At 46.5% G+C, this 18,004-nt stretch overlaps 1 protein-coding gene across 5 annotated transcripts in view; it reads left to right on the forward strand.

Annotated features, from left to right (window-relative positions):
- The first annotated feature begins 359 nt into the window (after positions 1 to 359).
- DNMT1 (DNA methyltransferase 1) overlaps positions 360 to 18,004 on the forward strand; it is a 59,572-nt gene continuing 41,927 nt past the window's right edge. For 2 of the 5 annotated variants that reach the window (XM_072787340.1, XM_072787341.1), the window contains exons 1-3: positions 8,444 to 8,888; positions 16,888 to 16,924; positions 17,843 to 17,950. In XM_072787340.1, the coding sequence (XP_072643441.1) occupies positions 8,833 to 8,888; positions 16,888 to 16,924; positions 17,843 to 17,950 (201 nt within the window). In that variant the 5' untranslated portion in view covers positions 8,444 to 8,832. Of the gene's footprint in view, positions 380 to 8,134; positions 8,322 to 8,443; positions 8,889 to 16,887; positions 16,925 to 17,842; positions 17,951 to 18,004 lie in introns of those variants that run through there. The other 3 variants (XM_072787342.1, XM_072787343.1, XM_072787339.1) reach the window with 3 other exon arrangements.

Consider the following 18,004-nt stretch of genomic DNA (forward strand, 5'->3'; position numbering starts at 1 on the left):
TTCCGGGAAGGAGGTGCTTCACGTGAAGTTCCTCTGATTTAATGGCCAGGGCAGGCCCACTCCTCATTCCTGCTCAGTGTGGTGAGGAAGATTTTCTTTACGGTTCCGGAGTGCAGATGCTGTGTGTTTTTACTTCATGTGCCAGGAGGTGGGTGATTCCTCAGGCTCTGCCCAGTGTTTTCCTTTAGGGCCTGGTGGTTACAATGGGTGGTGGCCACAGGACTCAGGCCAAAGAAGGCTGGAGTGAGCTGAGGGAGGCAAGACAAGATTTAAGGATCTAGGAAGAGAAGAGAGGAAGGAAACCAGGAAGCCCAAGCTTGAAGTGGATTAGAGAAGTGGGGAGAAGTATTCTGGTGATTTACATAAACAGAATCATGTGGTAGGTCCTCCTCTATGCCTGGCTTCTTTGATGTGGCATAATGTTTTTGAGATTTGTCTGTATTTTTGCCTAGAGTTATAGCGTGTTTATTCTCCATACTGAACAGCAGGGCTCTGTAAACTACAGTTGGCAAGCCAAATTTACCTCCCTGCCTGCTTTTGTAGGAACTAGGAGCTAAGAAGGTTTTTAGAATTCTTAATTGTTAGGGGGAGGTAAAGAACAATATTTTGTGACCCGTGAAAATAGGAAATGATCAAATTTCAGTGTCTACTTATAAAGGTTTATTGGAACATAGCTGTGCCTACACAGTTATATAATTGTCTATGGCTGTTCTCACTCTGCAACTCACAGTTGTGATGGAGAGTATGGCCCACATGTCCTAAAATAATTATCTGACCCTTCCCAGAAAAAGCTCATGACCCCCACGTTTAGCATTCCATTTAATGAATACATAACTGTTTTGTTGTTGTTAGACGTTGACACAGTCTTCAGTTTTTGGCTATTGTGAATAAAGCTGCTGTGAATATTTTTGTACATATCCTTTGGTGGAGAGAGGCACTCATTCCAGGAGTAGAATTACTGGATCATAGGGTAAGGGCATGTTTAGCTTTGGTAGACATTGCCAAATCATTTACCAAAATGGCCATACCATTTTGGACTTCTCTAGGAGTGTTCTGATCTTGATAACGGTTGGCAAATTTTTTTCTTTTCTCTCTCTTCTAACACTTGCAAATTTTTCTTTTTTCATTTTAGCTATCCTGGTGTGTGTGTGTGCATGCGCACGCGTGTAAGCTGATATTGCATTGAGGTTTCACTTTGCATTTCCCTGATGACTAATGTTGAACAGCTTTTCATGAGTCTTGGCCATTTGGATATCCTCTTTTGTGAAGTGTCTGTTCAACTCTTGTCCACTTAAAGAGACAGACAATTCTTTATTTGAGGGCATTCTATGTGTATTGTAGATATGAGCCCTTGGTCAGTCAGTGGACATATATCCATGGCTTGTCTTTTAGCGGTATCTTTTGATGAGTGAAAAAAATCATCTTGGTACAGCCTAACATTTTCCTTTATGCTTTATGTGCTTTATGTCTTGTTAAAGAAACAATTGCTTATCCTAAAGTCACAAAGATGTTGTAGGTTTTATTTTAAAAGCTTTCTTGACTTTGCTTTACATTTAAATGTGAAAGACATCAGGAATTGAGATTTGTATATGGTGTGAGGTAGGGATCAAGGTTTATCTTCTTCCATATATACAATGGTCCCAGCATCATTTATTGAAAAGACTAGGCTTTCCTTGCTGCTCTGCCAGTTGTTTTGGTTTGACATAAATAACCACATGCTCCAGCATTCCAAAAAGGCAAGAAAATCTTCAGAAAAACTCCTTTTCCTGCCCAAAGCTCCTACTCTGCTAGTTAACATTCCTTATCTCCAGGAAGTTAACCATTTCTTGTTTCTTTCCCAAAGTTTTATGTATAAACATGTAAATACCCAGAATTCTCCCCCTCTTTTTTTTTTTCCATATAAGCCATATCACATTATGCATTCTGTTCTACATCTTGGTTTCCTATTAGCAATTAAAAATAAACTTCTAAGGTATTACATGGAAAAAATATCCTTTTGTTTTTTTGTTACTGTGAGACCTGTCATTATGTGAATGGAATGCAATTTCTTTAGCTAAATCTCCCTGATGGAGAACTAGGTTCTTTCCAGTCTTTTGCTACAAAGTTTAGTGAATAGCTGTGTCCACTTTTCATTTTGCACATGTGTATGGGTGAATTTTTATTTGAGAGAGAGAGAACACGCCCATGCACAACAAGGGGAGCAGGGAGAGAGAGAAGTAGGCTCCTTGCCAAGCAAGGAACCCAATGCAGGGCTTGATCCTAGGATCCTGAGCTTAAGGTGGGAGGAGGAACAAGCATCCTCACCTATGTAGGTGTTCCATGAGTTTTTTTTTTTTTAATTTTTAAAAAGATCTTATTCTTATTTATTTTAGAGACTGAGATAGTGACAGAGAGCAGGAGCAGGGAGGAGAGGGAAAAGCAGGCTCCCTGCTGAGCATGGAATCCAATACAGGACTTGAACCCAGGATCCTGGGATCATGAACTATGCTGAAGCAGATGTTTAACTGACTGAGCCACCCAGGCACCCCTTCTTCTTCCTCTTTTTTTTTTTTTTTTTTAAGATTTTTTATTATTTGAGAGTTGGAGCATGGGTGTAGGAGGGGCAGAAAGAGATGGAGAGGGACAAGCAGACTCCCTGCTGAGTGGGGATCCAGACACAGGGCTCCATCCCAGGACCCTGAGACTATGACCTGAAGTCAGATGTTCAACTTACTGAGCCACTCAGGTACCCCATAACTCCCATATATTATCCCTCATGGTTTCCATGAGTGGGGAATTGAAGAGCAGCAAAGTGATAAAGTGAGGGATTCTAGCTTGAGGTCTCACATACATTACAGTCATGTACTGGCTAAGGCTACAGTTGTCAGAAAGCTTGGCTGGGGCTGGAGGAGCTGCTTCCGAAGTGGCTCACTCACATGACTGGCAAATTAGTTCCTCTTGCCCTGGGCCTCACCACAGGGCTCCTTGAGTATCCTCAGGATATGGCTGTTGGCTTCCCCCACAAAAACAAAGTGGCACTGCAATGTCTTTTATGACTTCTCTTCAGAAGTCCTGCACTTTCACTTCTATTATATTCCTTTGGCCCTGGTTCCAAGTGGGGATGACCCCATCTGGGGATGAATACCAAAAGGCCAAGAACCTTGGGGGCCCTCTGGGAGGTGCTAGGTACTTGCCTTCAGTGGTAAAAGGCTGGGAATGCCCAGGATGTGGTTCTATGAGGACAAGCAAAGGAGTGATGGCAACAGCTGATGTGGGTAGGGCTAAGTGCATAAGGATTGGGTTTAGTCTGAGAGCACTGAGGAGCCATTCAGGTGCATTCAATGGGTTAGGGAGGAGGTGATCTGATCAGATGGATTCTGCTACAGGATTGGGTAGCTGAATAAGTGGTGAGAGGCCTGAATGGCAGCCCAGGAAGGAGGCTGGGCGGGTCATCTGGGAGAAAGGTAAGGATGACCTAGGTTGGGTGGTGTCCTTGGAGGGGCAGATTGGCAAACTAATTTGAGGGCTATCTGAAAGAAAAACCTGCTGGGCTTGGTAGCAAGCCTCCTGTGATCTCAAACAGAGAGCCATCTCCCTAATCAAGGGTCCTGTAAGAAGCAAGTGGGTCTGCCCAGGACACTCCAGGTAGATCTGGACACCCCAGATCTGATTCCTGATTCCTGGCCACTTGAGGAGAGAGAGAGAGAGAGAGAGAACAAGAAAACAATAGAGCGTGAGCTTGAGAGTCCTACCCTGTTGGTGTTCCTGCCTGGCTCCTGTCTGGGGTGAGTGGCAAAGTGTCCCCTTTGTAGACTGGAGTATTGCTGCCACTGCCTGAGGCTTTTGCTGGACCTGGCATCAGGCGAGAGCTCAGTGGCTGTGACTAATTCACTAGCATGTGAGGTGACTCAGCTCTGGCCTTCTGATTGACAATGGCTCAAGGCATGTGGCCATCTCCCCACCAGCCCTGGCTCTCTGGGCTGCCCTGACCTTGGGTGGCCGACACGTAGGCTCTCCTGGCTTCTGGAGTGTGGCCCTTCAGCTCAGGGCTGGAATGTGGCCTCGAAAGCAGGAGCTCAGGCCCGATAAATCTCTCTCTCAAGGTGTTTATGAACACTACTTTGGAGACTGAGAGGTAGAGGCGGAGTTAATACCAGCAAGAGCTGAAACTGGTTTCTTCTGGAAGTTCCAATAATTTCTCTCAAGGGATAAGGCCATTTTTATGTGGGAGAGGGGTCTCCAGTGGTCCAGCCAGTCACTCTGGAGGTACTCAGAAGGCATCTGTGTTCCTTGGGCAAATCTTTGTCCCTGAGCCCTTGTCCCATGTATCAAAATGGTTGAATCATCCCTTAGTAAAGCAATTACAAAGAGAATCACCAGAGATGGAGCTGTCATAAATGTAGTTGCTCTCCTGTGAGCTGAGGCCCCTGACAAAGAATTATAGTCTATCTCCCCTCTCTCCCCTGTCCTGTGAGCACCCCTGTCTTAAAGTGTTAGGGGCCCAGATACTGGCTCCTTGGCCGGTCTACAGGGTGTGAGCCTCTCCCTGGTGACATGGTCTATCTACCACACCCTTTCTGCTCTTACTCTTTATAATCTACTTCCCCCAGTGCTGCCCCTGGGCCTCCAGGGGGGGCCTGACAACTGACCAACCAGTTGGGGATCACTCTTTTGCACCCTTAGATTCCTGGTCCTTGCTGCTTAGTGTCTGATCTTGGGTAAGCAGCCTCTGAGCCAGATTCCTTTGCAACAAATATCCCAGGTCCTGGGAAATAGGGTCCTGATTCCTTCCTTAATCGTTCAGGATTCCTCTGAAATTAGTATAGTATGTAAGAGCTGAATAAATATATCAACAGCCATCAATTTTAGTCTTATTAATCCAGTCTTCTTGGATCTTTTCGTGTATGGGTAACCCGTTGCAAACAATCTGAGGTCCACTTCTGGCCAGGCTGACCTCTCCCCACCAGCTGTTGGGGGAACATAGTTTGTGTTTATGAATTCACTTGTAAATTCTGTAATACAAAAAATGTAAAAACGTACCACGATGTGTAACCGTTCTGGGGTTTTTGTTGTTGTTGTGGCAGGTAAATTTTTAAAAACTCAGCATCTATTTTTTTTTTTTTAAGATTTTCTTTATTTATTCATTCATGAAAGACACACACAGAGAGGCAGAGACACAGGCAGAGGGAGAAGCAGGCTCTATGCCGGGAGCCTGACATGGGACTCGATCCCAGGTCTCCAGCATCTCGCCGTAGGCCAAAGGCAGGCGCCAAACCGCTGAGCCACCCAGGGATCCCTCAGCCTTCTATTAATGGTTTATTTATTTATTTTTAAACATTTAATTTATTAATGGGAGAGACACACACACACAGAGAGAGAGAGAGAGAGAGAGAGACAGAGGCAGAGACACAGGCAGAGGGAGAAGCAGGCTCCATGCAGAGAGCCTGATATGGGACTCGATCCCAGGTCTCCAGGATCAGGCCCTGGGCTGAAGGCGGCGCTAAACCGCTGAGCCCCCCGGGCTGCCCCAATGGTTTATTTTTTATTGTAAAAAAAAAAATATATATATATATAACCTCTACCATCTTAACTATTTTTAAGTATACAGTAGTGTTTACTGCATGCACACAGTTGTGCAGCAGATCTCTGAAACTTTTTTCATCTTGTAAAACAATTTGTTTCCACTGAACTACTTCCCTTTTTCCCCCTCACCAGACCTGCTCACCACCATGGTTTTTTCCCTTCTGCAGGTCTGGTGTCTATTCTTACCTATTTAAGTAACCTCTCCATCCAACGTGGGGCCTAAACTCCCCCAACATCAAGAGCCATCTGCTCTACTGACTGAGCCAGCCAGGTGCTCCTTGTTCTTTTTCCTTCTGAGAGTTTGGCTACTTTAGATACTTCAAATAAGTGGAATTATGTAGTATTTGTCTTTTTGTGACTGGCTTACTTCACTTATCATAATGACCTCAAGGTTCTTGCAGGTTGTCACAAAGGGCAGGATTTCCTTTTTTAAAGCTGAATAATCCATTGTATGTATATACCACATTTTCTTCACCCTTAGCTTTTCCAAAGGCATTTGGATTGCTTTCACTTCTTGAGGACTATGAATAATGCTGCAATGAAGAAGGGTATGCAAATATCTCTGAGATCCTGCCTTTAATTCTTTTGAATATATACATGGAAGTGGGATTACTGGATCATATGGTGATTCCATTTTATTTATTTATTTATTTATTTATTTATTTATTTATTTATTTATTTATTTATTTATAAAGATTTTTTATCAGAGATGGGAAGGGGGGGAGAGAGAGAGAGGCAGAGACACAGACACAGACACAGGCAGAGGGAGAAGCAGGCACGATGCAGAGAGTCTGACAGGACTAATCCAGGGTCTCCAGGATCACACCCTGGGCTGAAGGCGGCGCCAAACCACCGAGCCACTAGGGCTGCCCCTCCCCCTTGTGTTTGAATACATACATAATTTTTTGATAGTGGCCACTCTAATGGGCATGAAGTGACATATCGTTGTGGTTTTGATTTGCATTTCCCTGATTAGTGATGTTGGGTGTCTTTTCATATGCCTGTTGGTCATTTGTGTATTTTTAGCGACGGTTTATTCAAATCTTTTGCCCATTTTATTTTAAAAAAGGAAGAAAGTTTTTTTTTTTTTAAAGATTTTATTTATTTATTCGAGAGAGAGAGAGAGAGAGGGGCAGAGACACAGGCAGAGCGAGAAGCAGGCACCATGCAAAGAGCCTGACATGGGACGCGATCCAGGGTCTATCAGGATCACGCCCTGGGCTGCAGGTGGCGCTAAACCGCTGCGCCACCGGGGCTGCCCCCTTTTGCCCATCTTTAAAAAAGATTTTATTTATTCATGAGAGAGAGAGAGAGGCAGAGACACAGGCAGAGGGATAAGCAGGCTCCATGCAGGGAGCCTGATGTGGGGCTCGATTCCCAGACCCCAGGATCATGCCCTGGGCCAAAGGGAGACGCTCAACCACTGGGCCACCCAGGGGTCCCAAATCTTTTGCCCATTTTAAAAACCAGGTTGTCATCTTTGAGTTGTAGCTCTTCGTTCTGGATATTAACAACTTAACAGATACACGGTCTGCAATTTTTTCCCCCATTCTGCAGGTTGTTTTTTCACTTTGTTTTTGTTTTTTAAAGATTTTATTTATTCAGTCATGACAGACACAGAGAGAGGAGCAGAGACCTAGGCAGAGGGAGAAGCAGGCTCCATGCAGGGAGCCTGATGTGGGACTCCATCCTGGATCCCGAAATCACGCCCTGAGCCGAAGGCAGATGCTCAACCCCTGAGCCACCCAGGCGTCCCTGTCTTTTCACTTTGTTGCCTCCTTTGCTGTGCATAAATTAAGTTTGATGTAGTCCCATCTATTTTAGCTTCCATTGCTTGTGCTTTCCTGTCCTATTCAATAAGTCCTTGCTAAATCCAACGTTGTGAAGGGGTTCCCTGTCCCCCCCCCCCCCCCGCTTTTTCTTCTAAGAATTCAATGCTTTCAAGTCTATGTTTAGGTCTTAAACCCATTTTGAATTAATTTTTATATGGTGTAAGGTAAGGATCCAACTTTACTTTTTGAACGTGGATACCCAGTTTTCCCAACATCATTTGTTGAAGAGACTATCCTTTCCCCCACGTTCTGGTGATTTTTTTTTTTTTTTTTTTTTAAACACACAGGCTGTGGAAGTGGCCCGGGCCTCACCACACTGGGAGATCCCTGATGCTAGCTGCATAGTTTGCGCATCCTCAAGATTTTCTGCGATTGGCACCTTTTAAAGATGAGATGGAGACTGGGTCCAAGTTACGGGTCCAAGGTCCCTATAGTGAGCTTATAGGTGGAGTGGAGTTCAAGTCCTAAGTTAGAATCCCAAGAGCTCAAATGCAGGAGCCCTGCGGGGATGTTCGCTGTTTTATGCATAGCACCGTAGGCAGAATGAATGAATGAATGAACCTCTCAGGAAAGGCTCCCAGCAAACCGCGGAGCTTGGACGAGCCCACAACTCCACGCGGGGGTGTGCGCCCATCTCGCGCATGCGCAGCCCCCGTGCACGACCTATTCCACTCTATCTGCCCGCACATGGTATGGCCTCTCTCCCTATGGTACGTCCCGCCTTCCCCCCCACGCCCGGGCCGAGATGGTACACGCCGCCTCCGCTCGCCGCCCCTCCCCATCGGTTTCCGCGCGAAAAGCCAGGGCTGCCTCTGCTGCCGCGGCTGTCTCTGCTGCAGTTTCCAAGATGCCTGCCCGCACCGCCCCGGCCCGGGTGCCCACGCTGGCCTCCCGAGCCCTCTCACTGCCCGATGATGTCCGTAGGCGGTAGGTGCTGTGGGGGTCTGTGAAGCCCGGCGGGGGAGAGGGGTGGGGTGGAGAAGTGGCACGGCGTTGGGGGTGGGGGAGGCTTCTTCCCCTCTGGTAGCCCGTGGCTGCTGCTGACAGGCGGGCGCGCATGCGCGGGACGGCGCGGCGGCGGTTGGCGCGGGCAGGGTGGCACTTCCGGTCGCGCGCACCCCTGGCCGTTTGGCGCCAAAATGGGCCGAGGCCCCTCACAGTTCCCTGGTGACTAGAAACTTGGGGTCACTTCTGATCTCAAAGTAGAGCGAGCTTTGGGTTCTCCTCAGGGATCCCCTGCCTGGAGGAGCCACGGGCCTGGCTCCTGCCTCCAGTCTGGTCGCGCAGGAAGTGGGCAGCCCCGCGGCCTCAGGACACCCCTCGGCCCGGGCACTTCGGCCTCCACTTCCGGTGCCCGGTCCGCTTGGAGGGTCGGGCTAGTCTGGTCCCTGGGGGCATTTGGGGGGGGTCCCCTTGGCACTCCACGCAGCGCATCCCGATGGCGGCCTCCAGAGACAGACGTCGCCGCTCGGGGCCCGGGCGCGGCCGGCTCAGGTTTGCGACCCCCGACTTTCTTGGGGGGCTTCCTCCATCTCCGACTGCTGGGGAAGTCGCATTCTGGAAGGAACTCTCACCATGCAGTGCAGGACCAGGGCTCGGGCGGCATGAAGGCTGAATGGTCTTTTCTAGTAAATCTGTGCCTCTGAGCTGTGGGCATCAAGGAAGCCTTGCTAGGGAGGACTGGCTGCAGTTTCGTGTGTTTGTGCGTGTGCACGTGTGCAAAGCCAGTGGCCGCTGGTGTGTGTGTGTGCCCCATGCCAGTGGCCACAGGTGTGTGCATGTGTGCCCCCCATGTGGGTGGCTGCAGTGTTTGCATGTGCCCCCTATGCTGGTGGCCGCAGGTGTATGCATGTGTGTGTGTGCCCCATGCCAGTGGCCGCGGGTGTGTGTTTACGTACGTTGCACAGCAGTTAATGTTGCACAGCAGTTAATGTCGGGACTGGCTGTAGCAATTCTATGCAGGTGAGTCAGGGGCAAGAACACTGGGCCCTTGCTTGTGCAGGGCGCTAATTTCACTCCTGAAAACTGGCACTCCTTGGAACACTAGTCACTGGAACCTTGACCAGGCGCTGAATGCTTCAACCAGATTTGTGAGCTGGTGTTGACATTTCCCTATTTCCCTGTGCTTGGTTCCTGTGGGTGTGCCAGGCCAGTCTTTTGGGCTTTTGGAATTGGAGTGTGTGTGTGTGTGGGGGGGGGGGGGGGGGGTTATTCGGGGCTCCCTACCAGGTGTTTAAGGCTCAAACCACTTCTTAATCACAGAGGGTGTGTGTCTTGCTAAAGAATCCCTATTTGTATCCTCCCAAGATGTGACTTGAAATAGAATTATGGAAATCCCTGGCTTTGTGATATTAGGCTCCAACATAGAGATGTTTGGGCCTAGTCTTCTTTGATGGTGAGAACTCTCCACTGGCTGGTTTAACCTTGGGCAAGTGTCATAAACAAGCTGTACCTGTGGACTAAGTTTAACATGGGCTTTAAACTGATCCTGGGGGATCCCTGGGTGGCGCAGCGGTTTGGCGCCTGCCCTTTGGCCGGGGGCACGATCCTGGAGACCCGGGATCGAATCCCACATCGGGCTCCCGGTGCATGGAGCCTGCTTGTGTCTCTGTCTCTGTCTCTGTCTCTCTCTCTGACTATCATAAATAAATTAAAAAATAAATAAAAAAAATAAATCAACTGATCCTGGATGAAATGACAGTATGCCTTGAATATGAAGGCCCGCGTGTTTAGCATGGTTATCGGCTAATCTAGTTTTCTCAGTTCTGCCAGTCACTAATTGTATAAAGCATTTAACGTTTGCTCATTTAACCTTTAAGAGTTCTTTTTTTAAGATTTTATTCACTTGTTATGACAGAGAGAGAGAGAGAGAGAGAGAGAGAGGCAGAGGCAGACAGAGACACAGGCAGAGAGAGAAGCAGGCTCCATGCAGGTAGCCTGATGTGGGACTTGATCCCAGGACCCTGGGATCACGACCTGAGCCAAAGGCAGATGCTCAGCTGCTGAGCCACCCAGGCGTCTCTAACCCTTAAGAGTTCTTAAGAGTGGGTGCTGTAGGAGTTCACTACTGAGGCAGCAGGGAATTCCTGCTGATGTCCACTTCTCGCCAAAACCTTTCCTTTCAACTAGGGTTTTTTAACAGGCCACTGCCTTATGGGTTTTCTTGGGCCGGTGCAAATGTTTGGGTGAATTTGAATGCTCTTAGGTGAGTTTTACAATCCACCATTAACCCTAGGTCTCATGTTACTTTGAACTAGAATTGCCTACTGTAGGTGCAGTTTTGGGTGCCTGCTTTAAACCATGGGGTGAACACTGAAAACTTCTTAAAAATTTTATTTATTCATGAGAAACACAGAGAGAGAGGAAGAAACATAGAGGGCAAAGCAGGCTCCCTGCGGGGAGTCATGTGGGACTGGATCCTAGAACCCCAGGATCCCGCCCTGAGACGAAGGCAGATGCTCAACCACTGAGCCACCTAGGTGCCCCAGGTGGACATTGAAATTATCTACTTATGGGACTTTCAACCTCTTTTCTCACATTTTGAATTTCGGTGTACAAAATACATAAACATGGCATTCAACACTCCCTTAAACTTAGATTTGTAAAAAGAGATAATAACTTTTTAAAAGATCTTACTTATTTGACAGCACAAGCAGGAGGAACAGAAGGATAGGGAGAGAAGCAGGCTCCTTGCTGAGCAGGGAGCCAGATGTGAGGCTTGATTCCCCAAGACCCGGGGATCCTGATTTGAGCTGAGGGCAGATGCTTAGCCAATTGAGCCACCCAGATGCCTCTATAACTTCTTGATCTATGAAAATTAGAGAAGTATAATTTAGAACGCAAGAAGTGCTTAAGTCCAGTAGAATACTCTAGGAACAAAACTAGGCCTGGTCCTCGTGCATTTCTGTCACTTTTGCTAACTTGTCTATATATGCCATCTTTTTTTTTTTTTTTTTTTTTTTTTTTTTTAACACACAGTTCTATTAAATATGTAGGGATACTAGAAAGTATTTTCAGTGTCTGGGTTATTAAGTCTTTATTTTTGAAGTAAAATATGCCCAAATCTAAAAATTACGCCTTTCGGGACAAGCTGCATTTTTCCACTTATTTTTTTCTTACTCTGTCCAAGCCATCATTTGTACAAAGTGATAAATCTCTCACTGGTCTCCTGTTGTTGAGGTCTTTTCTGTAAGTGGAAGCTGTGAGCCTCTTACAAAAGTTGGATCGATGGTTTCCTTGCCCCATACATTGCCTGTTGCACCAGTCCTGAAGTCCAAAATCCCTGTCCACTTGCCTGACTCATCTTATGCTTTTCTCATAAGACATACAGACCTTTTAGGTTCTCAGGGCCTGAGACTATGCAGAGCTGCCAGCATGATGCTGGGCTCTATCTACCCCTTCCCTAAGTTGGCTATTGTCCATTCATCCTTAAGACTGTGCTCAGAAAGACCATCCCTTTTCCCCAGAACAGGAAAGGTGTTGAGTTCTGCTCGTGCAGCCTGCACGCTCGCTGCCTTTGCAACCTTGGAGTTGATGGTGATTTATTTGCCTTATTTACTGTAGCTGTAGCTTGGTGTAGAGTAGACTCTGAAAGGCATACATGCCAGGCTTTCCCCTTTAAATGAAGCCTGGATTCACACACAGATTGTAGCAACCTCCTTTGTACAGCTCTGATTAGCCTTAGTAATTGTGACAGCTTTTTTTTTTTTTTAAACTGCTAGTCATTCTGTAATTAGATTAAGCTGGGTTTCAAGTTCTCAGCTCTGGTTCCATGGCTCCGACTGATTGGGTATTGAAGAGGGGAAAACTGACTTTTCTGTTTCTCCCCTTCAGGAATATTCTAGAGGTGCAGGCCACTGGGGTTCAAATTCCTTCCTACCATAGCTGTAGGACTAAGTTGTTTAACCACTTGGTGTTTTACCTGTAAAATGGAATGGCACTGCCTATTCTGCCTGGACGTTATGAAGACCAAGGAGCTGATAAGTGTAAATGTGGTAGACCAGTCCCTGTAATAAAACCTTCTGTATGGGAACCCTGGGTGGCGCAGCGGTTTAGCGCCTGCCTTTGGCCCAGGACGCGATCCTGGAGACCCGGGATCGAGTCCCACGTCGGGCTCCCGGTGCATGGAGCCTGCTTGTCTCTCTGCCTCTCTCTCTCTCTCTGACTATCATAAATTAAAAAAAAAAAAAAAAAAAAAAAAAAAAAAAAAAAACCTTCTGTGTGATTTATCACACGGTCAGGTGTATATACATATTTTTAAAATATTTTATTTATTCATGAGAGACCGAGACACAGGCAGAGGGAGAAGCAGGCTCCATGCGGGGAGCCCGACATGGGACTCAATCCTGGGTCTCCAGGCTAAGGCCCTGGGCTGAAGGCAGTGCTAAACCGCTGAACCACCTGGGCTGCCCCAGGTGTATATTTCATTCCCATTAGGGGAACATAACTTAGAGTAGCAACGTGCAGATAGATACTGAGGCGGATGTTAATGTAGCTGTGTATGCCACGTAGAGATGATGTGTGTTCATGCTTCTCATTCCAACCTTCATCTTTGCTTGGCATGTAGAATAGTCTAGACTTGTTCCTTCTGCTGCCACCGTAGCTTTTGTGCCAGGTATCCAGTCTTACTCTTGATCAGGCATCCTACTCAAGGATTGAGGTGATGTTCTAACCTCTTTCATCTCTTGGTATCTTGCTTTTTAATCCTTTCTATTCTTGGTTTTTGTGATGCTGTTTACTACCAGGGAACCTTTCTTCCCTGATTTCTCCCCCCTTGCCCCCCAATCATTTTTCTTTCTTTCTTTCTTTCTTTCTTTCTTTCTTTCTTTCTTTCTTTCATTCATTCCTTGGCCTTTATCTCTTCTAGGCTTAGGACTTGGAGCAGTTAGGCTTGTCAGCTGGACAGGACTACTTCCAGTTTTGATGCATCTCAGAAGAGCCAATTTTAATTTCTAGCTACTGAATAGTGGCTACTGTTAAAAAAAAAAAATGTCACTCATCACACTTATGACCTGTAAACTTTTTCCCTAACGAAATGTTCTGAATTTCCGATACTGTCTTAGTTTTAATTGCATCCATAACAAATTATATTAGTGTTTTAAATAGAATCTAAATTCGTTTTAACAGTTCTGCAGATCAGAAATCTGGTATGGGTCTCGCTGGATGAAATAAGAATGCAGCCTGCCAACACTTTCTGGAGGCTCTAAGGGAGAGTGTTTCTTTAACTCTTTCAAATTGTTGGCAGAATTCAGTTCCTTGTGGTTATAAGATGGAGGTCCCTCTTCTCTTACTGGCTCTAACCATGCCCGGCTTCTGGAGGTAATGTATCCTTTGGCTCATGGCACACTTCTTCCATATTTAAAGTCAGAGCCAGTTCTCATGTCACAGCTCTCTCTGCCCCTTCTTTAGTCAAGATCTCTTGAAATGCAGCTAGGAAGTTTTTCTGGTCTTAAGGATTTAAGTGATTAGATTGGGTCCACCTAGCTAATCCAGGATGATCTGGCCATCTCAAGGGCTATAACCTTAATCGTATCTGCAGAGTCCCTTTTACCAATAAGACAACATATTCACAGGTTCTGGGAGATTAGAGCATGGACATCTTTTTGGAGGAAAGGCTCATTATCCTGCCTACCACAGATAGCACCTCCGATAGCCCCACCCCATCTGCCATGCACCCAGTTACAAAGGCAGAGTTGGTGGAGTTTTGTAACTTCTCTAGTGTGGTTTCCACTCCTGCTGCTAAGTCATGTTACAGACCAGGATTTCTAGTGTAGGGTGTTAGAGTGATTTAACATTTTATAATCTCTTCCTGTCTAATCTACATTATGTATTTTTTGCCAGATTAACTTTCCTAAAACATGGCTCTGATGTCTTGGGTTCCTCCCTCCTCCATGATTCCTTCAGTGGTTTAACTAGGGAACAAAATCAATTTTTTAGCCTGAGGTTATTGACCTCCCTCAGACTGGCACCCAGCCTGACTTGTGTGGGTTTCTTGGGTGTACCCTGAGCCAGCTCCCCCACTGTAGTGCTCCTGTTTGGGCAGCCCCCCTGCTCCACTCCCACTGTGCACACCATTCCCCTGGGCCGGTCCTTCCTGATGCTGTTTATACCCTTGCTCTTCAGAAGCCCTCAGGTCTGAACTGTATTAGTTTTATCCTTTAGTTGTTAATAGGTTCTATTTCCCTAACAGAACTGTGTGAGGGAAGCAACTAGAAATGAATCCTGGGATCTTAGGCTGGAAGGGAGCTAAGGTTTGATCTCTTCTATAACATGGCTGCTGTTCTGCGTATTGTATTTAGTCCCTCACATCTATTTCTGGGTTGGAATGTAAAGCGGATGCGAGGCGGTGTCCTCAGTTTTAACAGGGAAGGGAGGGACTCTGGTGGAAGCCTGGGTGTCAGAGGAGGGACACCGACCAGTCTCCTTCCTGTCACCCTCTGGTTCCTCAGTGCCTGCCCTGGGCTCCTTACCTTCCTCTGTGGGGCCAGCCAGGTCACAATCCAGTCTTCACAGGGCAAGACATTTTAGGTATTGTCAAGATTTGTGTTCCTTTCTGCCAGGCTAAATAATCCCGATTCATAGAAGAGGTTGACAGAATTTGTGCCCAGATGTAGTTGTCAGCATGGTGAAAACGGTACTTTGATGAGCTTCATGGTCAGCTGAGCAGTCCTTAATACCTGAGGTAACCTCAGGATCAAGAGGCTGTTTTGCCAAGGTCTCATGAGTAGAATGACAGAGAATTCTGATGTTACGCTCTTGCAGCAGCATGTGTGCCTCTGGCTGTGCATACAGAGTTCTGCAGCTATTCTCCTTTGGCTCTCCCCGAGTTACTTCAAGGGTAGGATGACTTTGAAGGGGTTACATGTGCTCTGTGTGCGTGTGTGTGTGTGTGTCCGCGTGTGTGTATACTATTGTATATACTACCACTGGATCTGCAGTCAGTCTTTCTATAAAAAGACTACAAAAAGACCTTTCCTGACCCACCCAGGACTATCCCTGCCCGGCAGTCCCTGCATCCTGTTACCCAGCTCTTACATGGAACAGGGCTTGGCATATAGTAGGTACCTACAGATGTGGTGGGGATCTAAGTTAGGGGCAGGGCCCACGTGTACTCAGAGCAGCCTCTGTATGACATTAATCCAGCAAATCCCATTGCTTCCATTCCTGGTTTTGCTGCTCCCGTTTGCTCTTTGGAAAAACCAGCCTGGGAGAGCTCTGTTCTTGCCCTTTTGGCTAGTGATAACGGAATATGTTGTCTGCATGGATGCTGGGTGGGAGGGTCCAGAAATGTTGGAGGCCCTGTCCCTGCCCAGGGCACTTCTTCAGTGACTGATGCTAACCCAGCTGGTTAGACTTGTTCTCCCCATACTGTCCACAGTTGGCACCCAGCCGAGGAACCACAGCTTGTCCACTCACTTCCTTTTTCCTCAGTGTCTTCTGCTCTTGTTCCTTGATTCTTCTCCCCCTGCCCCCCGCCCACAAGAGGCAAGATACTAATCTTCAGTAATCAAATCAGGCTGTGCTTTTCCAGCCAAACTCATGATGGTTCTGTACTCCTGAATGACTAGGTATAAACATTCCAAAGGAGGAGCTCTCCAGTGAGATGCCAGCCGGCAACTTTTTTTTTTTTTTTTTTTTTTAAGATTTATTTATTCACGAGAGACAGAGAGGCAGAGACACAGGCGGAGGGAGAAGCAGGCTCCGTGCAGGGAGCCCGACGCGGGACTCGAACCCCGGGTCCCCAGGATCATGCCCTGGCCTGAAGACAGCACTAAACCGCTGAGCCACCAGGGTTGCCCCAGCCAGCAACTTTTAATCTATCACCACTGACTGTGGGCTCTCCCTACTATACCTGATGCCTGACTTCCCTTTTGTGGGGCTTGAACACTTGACTCTGAGATCAAGACCTGAGCTGAGATTGAGAGTAGGATGCTTAACCGACTGAGCTGCCCTGGTGCCCCTACGTCCCCATTTCTTCTGCTGTTGGCCCCCCCCCCCCCCACCTGGCCATTGAGAATGTTAGCTGGCTGTTCCTTTCAACATCTTATGACCCTGGTCCATTCCTTCTAACACTGGCCACCCCATGGTGTGGCCTTTCACAGGGTCTTGCCAGACCAGCTGGAGGAAGACCTCTTTAGGTCTTTTAATGAGAGGACCCCAACTCTGTGGCCTGCGTCCATTTCCCCAGTTCCTTTGGAAGTAATCCTGTTATAGATCTACTCTATTCTCTCACCATCAGAAAAATTGCTCCCTAATGGGCAATGGGGGAGACCCCATTCAGATTGTAAGTGACTTAACGACTGCTATAGGCATTATAATAGGATTTCTAGCTCACGGGTAGGAGAAAACCACTGTGGGTTTTGTTGTTGTTTTTGTTTTACCCTAACACTCCCACATGTCAAATTTATTTCTAAAGTTCTTTAAAACTGTGGTGTTCTTACAGTAAATAGAGTTGCATAATAGCCTTTCTTTCTCCCCTGTTTTCTTCCTGCAGGCTCAAAGATTTGGAAAGAGATAGCCTAACAGAAAAGGTAATCTCCACCTCAAGTTTTATTATGGAATGTTACTTTGACAGATGCTTTGTGGCTCATAAAAGGATTAAGTGGAGTCAGCTTTTTTCCATAGTTTTTTTTTTTTAATACTTTTTAAATTTTTTTTTAAAGATTCTTATTTATTTATTCATGTGAGACACACACACAGAGAGGCAGAGGGAGAAGCAGGCTCCATGCAGAAAGCCCGATGTGGGACTCGATCCCCGGACTCCAGGGTCATGCCCTGGGCAGAAGGCAGGTGCTAAACCGCTGAGCCACCCAACGATCCCTTTAAGACTTTATTTTATTTTAGAGAGGGTGCGTGTGTCAGAGTCGCGGGGGTGGGGGGGTGGGGGGTGCAGAGGAAAATAATCTTCAAGCAGATTCCCTCCTTAGTGTAGAGCCCGACATGGGGCTTGATTGCATGACCCATGAGATCATGACCTGAGCTGAAACCAAGAGTTGGAAGCTCAACTGACTCAGCCACCCAGGTGCCCTGGCTTTTTTTTCATAGTTTTGAGGATAACCTAGATATTATTCTTAATGTTCGGTGTTAATATGCTGCTTATTTCTTGGTAACTCCTTGATATACTCCCAATCTAAGTTCCACACTATCAGTCCTGAATTGTAACTTGTCCTGGTCACACTTCTCAAAAGCACAGTTTTTTTTCTAATACACCGTTATGTGTTTCTATCCCACCTCTAATCCTTGTATTTTTCATCACTGGAGATGGTGTGATGTGATCTTAAGGAAACATCACAAACATGTCTTGTGAATATTCAGTTTTTCAGGCTGAGTCAGCATTGCCTACTATTCAGCCAGTATTCTGTGACCAGGCAGCTTAATTATCTGTGTATTATTAGTCTTTTAGTGCCTTGGGACTTTGGGGACCCTCTAAACCTATATCCATCTCTTAGGAATGCGTGAAGGAGAAACTGAATCTCTTGCATGAATTTCTGCAAACAGAAATAAAGAATCAGTTATGTGACTTGGAAACCAAATTACATAAAGAAGAATTATCAGAGGTAAGTCAGTTCTCAGCATCCTGGCATCTAGAAAACGTCTCCTCCCATGTAACT

This window comes from Canis lupus, chromosome 19 (assembly GCF_048164855.1).
Source record: "Canis lupus baileyi chromosome 19, mCanLup2.hap1, whole genome shotgun sequence".
Lineage (NCBI taxonomy): Eukaryota > Metazoa > Chordata > Mammalia > Carnivora > Canidae > Canis > Canis lupus.